General features: G+C 64.5%; 1 protein-coding gene across 3 annotated transcripts; it reads right to left on the bottom strand.

Moving 5' to 3' along the window:
* Positions 1 to 716: 716 nt before the first annotated feature.
* Positions 717 to 8,410, bottom strand: NCAPH2 (non-SMC condensin II complex subunit H2). Of its 3 annotated transcripts, none has more exons than XM_027703674.1 (20): positions 8,213 to 8,410; positions 8,022 to 8,123; positions 7,426 to 7,481; positions 6,533 to 6,608; positions 6,370 to 6,441; positions 6,132 to 6,211; positions 5,609 to 5,742; positions 5,444 to 5,527; positions 4,796 to 4,893; positions 4,432 to 4,503; positions 4,248 to 4,314; positions 3,131 to 3,238; positions 2,865 to 2,918; positions 2,542 to 2,612; positions 2,366 to 2,435; positions 2,213 to 2,290; positions 2,034 to 2,077; positions 1,670 to 1,771; positions 947 to 1,096; positions 717 to 867 (listed from the first exon to the last, which is right to left on the bottom strand). In XM_027703674.1, exons 1-20 carry the CDS (start codon positions 8,318 to 8,320, stop codon positions 718 to 720), a joined length of 1,776 nt encoding a protein of 591 aa, XP_027559475.1. In that variant the 5' UTR covers positions 8,321 to 8,410; the 3' UTR covers position 717. The 3 variants fall into 3 exon arrangements, with proteins under 3 accessions (XP_027559475.1, XP_027559476.1, XP_027559474.1); XM_027703675.1 differs by having other exon boundaries at positions 2,213 to 2,287; positions 6,370 to 6,444; XM_027703673.1 differs by having other exon boundaries at positions 6,370 to 6,444.
* Between the last annotated feature and the right edge of the window lie 337 nt (positions 8,411 to 8,747).

Consider the following 8,747-nt stretch of genomic DNA (forward strand, 5'->3'; position numbering starts at 1 on the left):
GTGTCCCAGGTGTGTTCCAGCACCAGGAAAGGACCCTTGAGAGACCTTGGTGCCCCCCAGGTGTGTCCCAGGGGTAGGGAGGGACCCCAGATAGACCCCAGTGCCCCCCAGGAGTATCCCAGAGGGAGAGAGGGACTCCTAACAGACCCCACTGTGGCCCCCCAGGAGACACCACAGGTAGGTGGGTGGATGGGCCCTCAAAGCCCCTGTTGCCCCCCAGGACTGTCCCCTGGTTGGGGGGCTCTGTAAAGGTGAGTGAAGTGACTGCCCCCGTGCCCCTCCACCCCCTGCAGCCCCCCAGGGACCCTCCTAATGAGGAGGGAGAGCACGAGTAGGTGAGTGAGGTGACCCCTCTAGCCCCCCTGGACCCTCCCCACGAGGAAGGAGGCCTTGTGTGGGTGCGTGGAGTGACCCCCTCCCACCTGCAGTCCCCCAGCACTGTCCTGTGGGGAGGGAGGACCCCACACCCCGGAGCTGCCAGGACCCTCCCCACGAGGAGGGAGAAGAGGGGTAGGTGGGCAGAGAGACCCCAGGACTGTCCCCTGGGGGTGGCACCCCGCAGGCAGGCGAGTGGAGCGACCCCAACAGCCCCCCCATACCAGCCCCCCACCAAAGACACCTTTCCCTCACTGACCACGGCCGCTCCTGTGCACGGGGGAGGGGGGGGTTTATTTGGGGTGGGGGTCCCTGAGGGAGGGCGGCACGGGGGGGGGGGGTTTATTTGGGGTGGGGGTCCCTGAGGGAGGGCGGCTGGAAGCCCTGGAACCTCTCGTGGGCGGGGCGCAGGGTGAGCAGCCGCAGCCGCGCCGTGTCCAGCGCCGCCTCCAGCCCCTCGTCCTGCTCCAGCTCCACCACCCCGTCGTTGGCCTGGGGAATGGGGGGCACGGGGGTGGGCGGGGGTCCCGCGCACCCGGGGACCCCCCTGGACCCTCCCCCGAGTCCTTACCAGCTGCAGTGAGGCCAGCAGGTACCGGCACACCTCGAAGGGGGGCTGCCCGGCCACCAGGCTGGCGAGGGAGTGCCACTGTCCCAGCTCCCCGCAGCGCCCCGTCAGTGCCAGCCCGTACCCGCGCATGTCAAAGGGCGCCCGGGCCTCCTGCGGGCACGGGGGGGGGACACGTCAGGGTGGGCAGGGACGGGCTGCCAGGGCCCTGCCCTCCCCAGGAGGTCCGTGCCCACTCTGGGTGGTCCCTGCCCACCGTAGTCCCTGCCTACCTCTGCCCTCTGTCCCACCCATGGAGTCCCTGCCCTCCCTGGGTGGTCCCTGCCTGCCCCTGCCCACCCTCTTCCCTGCCCACCTCAGCCCCCTGTCCCCAGTGTCCTGCCCGGGGATCCCTGGGTGATCCCTGCCCATCCCAGGAGGTCCATGATCCCTGCCCATCCCAGTCCCCTTCCCACCCCAGTCCCCTGCCCACCCCGGTCCTCCCTGGTGGTCCCTGCCCAGCCAGAGGTCTCTGTCCCAGCCCTGGGGGTCTCTGTCCCAGCCCCTGCCCTTCCCAGGGGTCTGTGCCCTCCCAGTGGTCCTTGCCCCATCCCTCCCAGGGGTCCCTGCCCCAGCCCTGGAGGTCCCTGCCCCAGCCCTGGGGGTCTCTGCCCTCCCGGGGGTCCCTGCCCCAGCCCTGGGGGTCCCTGCCCTCCTGGGGGTCCCTGCCCTCCCGGGGGTCCATGCCTGCTCCTGCAGCAGTGGCTCCATCCGCTCCTCCCAGCGCCGGATGTGCTGGGACAGCTCCGTCTCCTGCGCGAACTTCTGGGAGCTGGCCATGAACAGCTCCTGTGGGGACAGGGCAGTGCAGTGCAGGGGGGGCACCCCCAAACCTCAGGGGGCACCCCAGCTCTCCTGGGGGCACCGCAACCCTCCCAGGGAGACCCCGACCCTCTGGGGGTCACCCCACCCTCCTGGGGACATCCTGACCCTTAGGGGACACCCCAATGCTTTGGGGGCAGTCTGACCCTCCTGAGGGCACCCCCAACCCTTTGGGGGGTACCCCAACCCTCTGGGAGCACCCCCCCATCATCCCCACACTGGCACCTACCACGTTCCTGCGCACCAGCTCCTCATATCCCGGCTCCGGGGGGTCTGTGGGAAAAGGGGGGTCACGGTGGGGGCAGGGGGCACAGCACACAACCGCACCCCCCACACCTTTGGGGGGGCACAGGGGACCTGCCAGGGACAGATGGGGGTGGGGAATCTGGGGGAGGATCAGCAGCTCACCCAGGGATCCTTCTCCCAGCTCCTCCGGCTCCGCATCCTCCTGCTCCACATCCTCGTGCTCCACAAAATCATCATCTGCTGGGATGGGGAGACCCCTCAGTGCCCCCTGGGACCCCCCCAGCCCCCGGAGGGGGGAATTTGGGGTGCCAGTACCTGCCCCTTGGTCACAGTCAGCCCCACGCTCCTGCTCCAGCTGCTCCAGCTCCGGCTCCCACAGCGGCTCCTGGAGGAAAGGGAACAGCCCTGAGCACACCCTGAAGACCCCCAGAGCCCCGGGGGGGGGGGCTGGTGTCCCTCTGCCCCCCAATTTACCCCCCTACCCCACTCACCCCCTGGCTCTTGAGCTTCCTCAGTGCTGCCAGCTGCTCCTTCTGGTGCCGCCAGTACAGCACCTCCAGGTCTGCCGGGACACAGGGATGGGGAACAGGGATTTGGGGAGCACCCACACCCAGCAGAGCCCCCCCCCCGGCACACCACAATCTGGGGGGGCCTTCCCAGGCTCCCCTTGCACGGTTTTGGGGTGCCCTTCCCCTCCATCCTCCCCCCCGCTGCAGAATCCAGTCCCTGCTCTCCCCTGGCACTGGGAACTGTGGGAGATCCCACCCCGAGGGCTCTCCCGGTGCCACCTGTGCCCACTGTGTCCCCCCCTCACCTGCGAAGGTGGGGCCCTTCCTCCTGGTTTTCCGGCTGTCTCTGACGTTGTAGTCTGGAGGGAAGAGATTGGGAACCGCTGGGTGGCAAATCCATGGAATCATTGAGGTTGGAAAAGCCTTCTGAGCCCGTGGAGTCCCCCCAGCACTGCCAAGGCCACCCCTGCCCACGTCCCCATGTGCCACATCCCCAGGGCTGTTCAATCCCTCCGGGTTTTTAAATCCTCCCGAATTCCGATCCCGGCGGGATCCCGCGGGAATCACTCACAGGCTGCAGAGAACCAACTCGCAAAGTCCTGGAGCTTCCTCGGGCCCCTCCTCTTCCTCTTGCCTCCCACCACGTCGTCCAGGCCGCGGGACACCAGGAAGGGCCTCCCTGCAGGTGACACAGGTAACACGGTGGCACCGGGGGCACGGCCACCCCCAGGGGCCGGGGTGGGGAAGGGGCCCCTTTCCCACATCCCTCTGGATGTCACGGGGCTGGGAATGACCTGCTGTGGGGCTGGGAATGACCTGCTGTGGGACTGGGAATGACCCTGTGTGGGGCTGGGAATGACCTGCTGTGGGGATGGGAATGACCTGCTGTGGGGCTGGGAATGACCTGCTGTGGGGCTGGGGACACTGAGGGACACGGGGCTGGGAATGACCCTGTGTGGGGCTGGGAATGACCCTTTGTGGGGCTGGGACTGACCTGCTGTGGGACTGGGGACACTGAGGGACACGGGGCTGGGAATGACCCTGCGTGGGGCTGGGAATGACCCTTTGTGGGGCTGGGAATGACCTGCTGTGGGACTGGGAATGACCTGCTGTGGGACTGGGAATGACCCTTTGTGGGGCTGGGAATGACCCTGTGTGGGACTGGGAATGACCCTGTGTGGGACTGGGAATGACCTGCTGTGGGGCTGGGAATGACCCTTTGTGGGGCTGGGACTGACCTGCTGTGGGACTGGGACTGACCTGCTATGGGACTGGGACTGACCTGCTGTGGGGCTGGGAATGACCTGCTGTGGGGCTGGGACTGACCTGCTGTGGGGCTGGGAATGACCCTTTGTGGGACTGGGAATGACCTGCTGTGGGGCTGGGGACACTGAGGGACACAGGGCTGGGAATGACCTGCTGTGGGACTGGGAATGACCCTTTGTGGGACTGGGAATGACCTGCTGTGGGGACTGGGAATGACCTGCTGTGGGGCTGGGAATGACCTGCTGTGGGACGGGGGATGCTGAGGGACGTGTGGCTGGGAATGACCATCTGTGGGCCAGGAAGGCCCTTCCACGGGGCTGGGAATGATCTGCTGTGGGCCAGGAAGCTGAGCTGTGCTGTCCCTGCACCCCAGCCCCCTTGGAGCAACCCCCCTTCCCCAGCACCCCCTCCCCAAAAATCACCTTTCCTAAACGGCTTCTCCTCGGATTCTTCGAAGGGGTCGAGGCTCTGCCACGGATCCGGCACCTCCTGGCACAGGGGTGAGGATGGAGCGGGCACAGCTCCCCGTGGGATCCCCCCAGGGTCCTGGGGGGTCACATCCCACCTGGACTCCAGAGCCCCCCCCCTGCTCCAGGCCCCTCTTACCTTGCTGTGGGCTCTGGGGTCCTGGCTGGGGGGTTTCTCCCTCAGGACGTATCCCCGTGGCCAGGGTGAACTCTGGGACACAGGGAGGGACAGTGAGGGCTGGGACCTGCAGGGCTGGGGGGTCTGGGGGTCCAGAGGTTGTGGAAGGAGTGGGGGGCTCTGGGAAAGGGGTGAGGAGTGGCAGGGAAGGAGCGAAGGGATCTGGGGAAGGAGCGAGGGGATTCCAGGGCCCAGGGACCCAGGGAAGGAGTGAGGGGATCTGGGGAAGGAGCGAGGGGATTCCAGGGCCCAGGGATCCAGGGAAGGAGTGAGGGGCTCCAGGGCAGGAGCAGGGGCAGCCCCCCAGGCCCTGCCCCACACAGACCCTCTGTGCCTCGACGTGTTCATTCGGGGCCAGAGTCATTTCCACGTCGTCCCCCAGGGCCCCGGGAATGTCGTTGTCATCATCTGGTCCTGCAGCACCTGGGGGGGGGAACGGGCAGACGCTGGAGAGGCTTCTGGACCCCCCCATTTCCAGCCTGGCTACCAAAGAATTCCCCTGGGTGCTTCTCCTGCCAGGGCCGAGGGGCACCAGCGGGCAGGAGCAGGAATACTGGAGTTGGTTGGGTTGGGAAGTCCCTCTGAGCCCACTGAGTCCAACCAAGGCACTGCCGAGGCCACCACTGACCATGTCCCCAAGTGCCACATCCACAGGGCTTGGAAATCCCTCCAGGGATGGGGACTCCAAACCTCCCTGGGCAGCTGTGCCAGGGCTGGACAGCCCTTTCCATGAAGAAATTCCTCCTGGTGTCCAACCTGACCCTCCCCTGGCCCAGCTTGAGGCCGTTTCCCCTTGGCCTGTCCCTTGTTCCCTGGCAGCAGAGCCCGACCCCCCCCGGCTCCCCCCTCCTGTCAGGGAGCTGCAGAGGGATGAAGTCTCTCCTCACCCTCCTCCTCTCCAGCATTCCCAGACAGACACACGGACACAAGGACAACCACCTGGATCCCCCCTCAGCCGGGTGACACCACTCACCTGCCTCCTCAGAGAAGCTCAGTGCCCGGATTGGAGCCACGCTGGCACTGGGATGCTCCAAGACGGGACCAGATCCCGGAGCTCCTGCCGGGACACAGCGGCAGGTGACAGTGAGAGGTGAGTGGCTCCCCCCACAGACACCCCCCCCAGCAGCCCCCCAGGTACCTGTGGCTCTCCTGGGGCTCCCCAGGTGTGTGGGGGAGAGCCCAGCCAGCTCCAGCAGGAACGCTCCCGTGGCGTGGGGGGTGCAGGTGTTCATCCGGAAATCCTTCCGGCTCGCCAGGACCTCCCCTCTCAGGCTGTGGGAAAATCCCATCAGGGACCCCCTTCACCAGGTTGGGGGGGTCCCCAAAGCCCCCCTGCTCCAGCCTGGGGTCACCCCAGCCCTTTCACCAGCACAGTCCTGCCTGGATTTCCCTGCACGTCCCTGGGACCCTCCTGCCCCTCACCAGAGGCAGATCCCAACAGGAATTGTGCAGCCACGGGGTTTATCCTGAGGGATCCCCAATAGAGCAGGGCAGAGGGACATTGGGTGCTCCCACCCAAGGGTCCTGACTGGAGCAGGAGAGGGAGACACGGGACACTCCAACCCAGGGATCCCAACTGGAGCAGGGGAGGGGGAACCCCCCAGCAATGGGGGGGGGACACAGTCCCCCCACCCAGAGGTGGCCGGGGGGGGTGGTGGCACCTCAACAGGGGGTTTTCCTTCTTCTCCATCTCTTCCGGGGGGACCAGACACATCGGGGTCAAGGGAATGACCTTCACAGCCTGGCAGGGTAAGGGAATATTGGGAAGGAGCCCGGGAAAGGCCCTGGCACAGGTGTCACTGTCCCCAAGGCCACCACCACTCCTGCTGGAATGGCCCTGGGATTCACCCAGGAAAACCCTTCCACAGGGAGGGATAAAAGGAGACGGGTCCCTCTTACGCTGGGCTGCTGGTTCCTGCTCATGTCCACGCTGGCCGGGCTGGTGTCCTCGATGTCATCCAGGGACAGGAACTGCCGGGAGAGCCACGAGTGTCACCCCTGGCACACCGAGGGATCCCAGCGGAGCAGGGCAGGGGCACATGGGCCACGGGACCCCCCTCACCTGCTCCACCCTGTCTGTGAAGGTGGCATCGGCATCCCGGCCATCGGGCCTCAGGGAGGTGGGCAGCTTCTCCCTCCTGAGGGAAAAACGTGGTCAGGATCCACGGGATGGGTGGGAGAGGGGGCTGAAGGGGTGGGGAGAAGCAGGAGGTCACACCTGGAATCCCGGGGGCAGTTCTGGAGCCCTCAGGCAGGAGAGACCTGGAGGGGCTGGAGCGTGTGCAGGGAAGGGAAGGGAGCTGGGAAGGGTCTGGAGCAGCAGGAGGGGCTGAGGGAGCTGGGGGGGCTCATCCTGGAGCAAAGGAGGCTCAGGGGGGACCTTGTGGCTCTGCAAGTCCCTGACAGGAGGGGGAGCCGGGGGGGGTCGGGCTCTGCTGCCAGGGAACAAGGGACAGGCCAAGGGGAAACGGCCTCAAGCTGGGCCAGGGGAGGGTCAGGTTGGACACCAGGAGGAATTTCCTCATGGAAAGGGCTGTCCAGCCCTGGCACAGCTGCCCAGGGCAGGGATGGAGGCCCCGTCCCTGAAGGGATTTCAAAGCCCTGTGGATGTGGCACTTGGGGACATGGGCCAGTGGTGGCCTTGGCAGAGCTGGGGAGGGTTGGACTCGATGGGCCCAGAGGGATTTTCCAACCTCCAGGATTCTGTAATCCCATGATTTTTGCAGATCCACACCGTGGGACACGAGGCAGAGCTGCTGGAGACAAACTGCACGTGGCAGGTAAAAATAAACAACTAAAAATGACCAATCCATGCAGGAGCCACCAGATCTCCTTGGGAATGGGAATGGGAATGGCCACTGATGAGGGGAGCACCGAGGCAGAGACCCACAGCAGTGTTTCCATGGGGCAGCAGCCCCAGCAAAACTCCCTCTGGGAAAGGAAATTCCCACTTACTTTTTATTGGAAATGCAGTCAAGTGCCTGGCAGACAAGCATGTACAGGTACTCCACCTGGAAAACAGCACCTGGAGCTGGGAAAGGTGGGAGCAGCTTCCAGGAAAGCTACTCCACCTGATGAACCACCCTCCCGTTATCTCAGGACAGTTGGAGTTCAATTCTACGAATTCTTGTTGTTCTTTTCCCTGTTTCAACCATCCTGAGGCCAGATTTGGGGGAATCCCTGGAATTTTTCAAAGCTAGTTTGAAAGGTCTGGTGGAAGGTGTTCCTGCCCACGGCAGAGGAGTGGCACTGGATGGGCTTTAATGTTCTTCCAACCCAAACCATACCGTGATTTTATAAGAGATAAGATTTTATATCCCACCCTCTGCAGAAAAACGGGAGAACAGCAAAATTCCTGCTCTTTCCCGGGCTGCCAACACCTACAAAGGAATTAAATTTAGGAACGATAAATCCTTTCATTCCCGCTAATCATTTAACTCAGGTCCCTCAAAGCCGAGGGGGGATTCCAGGGTGACCCCACGGAGCTCAGGGCTCCTGGCACGGGCCTGGCACGGGATTGGGGTGCAGCAGGGACCCCCCTGCCTGCTCACCTTCCTGCTGTAGACGCAGGCAGAGCCCTGGATCAGCAGCGCCGCCTCCGTGAAGTTCATGGTGGTTCTCCCGTTGTCGAAGGAGATGCAGATCTGATCCAGCTGGGAAAGGGCAGGGATGGGACAGGCTCAGTCCTGCTGGGATTTGGGGGTGGCCCAGGCAGGGGGATGGGGCAGGAGCCCCCCGTTACCTCCTCCAGGTACTCCCCGAGCTGGGCAGCCACGTCCACCTCCCAGTTCTTGGTGAGGTCCCGGATGGGCTGGAGCAGGTGCAGGAAACGCGACTCCACCTCCTCCATGGCGGGATCCCGGAGCTGAGACCCCGGAGGGGCTCAGACCACGTGGTTCCAGACAGGGGATCCCACAGGGATCAGTGGGATCCCGGGAGAGCTGGGGCAGGAATCCCAGATCAGCTGGAGTTCAATGGAATTCAGGTAACGTGGGATCATTGAGGTTGGAAAATCCTGATCCTGATCCCAATCCCAACCCCAGCCCCAATCCTGGCTCTGATACAATCCCAACCCCATCCAGACCCCACTCCCAATCCCAGCCATGGATCACAACCCCAATCCTGTTCCTGACCCTGATCCAGACCCTGGCACCAGCCCCAATCCTGACTTTGACCCAGTCCTGACCCCAATCCCAATCCCGACACGGGGTCACAACCCTGACCCTGATCCCAATCCCAACCCCAATCCTGACTCAAGCCCAAATCCAGATCCTGAC

Source organism: Neopelma chrysocephalum, unplaced genomic scaffold (assembly GCF_003984885.1).
Source record: "Neopelma chrysocephalum unplaced genomic scaffold, ASM398488v2 Primary Assembly neopelma1_249, whole genome shotgun sequence".
Lineage (NCBI taxonomy): Eukaryota > Metazoa > Chordata > Aves > Passeriformes > Pipridae > Neopelma > Neopelma chrysocephalum.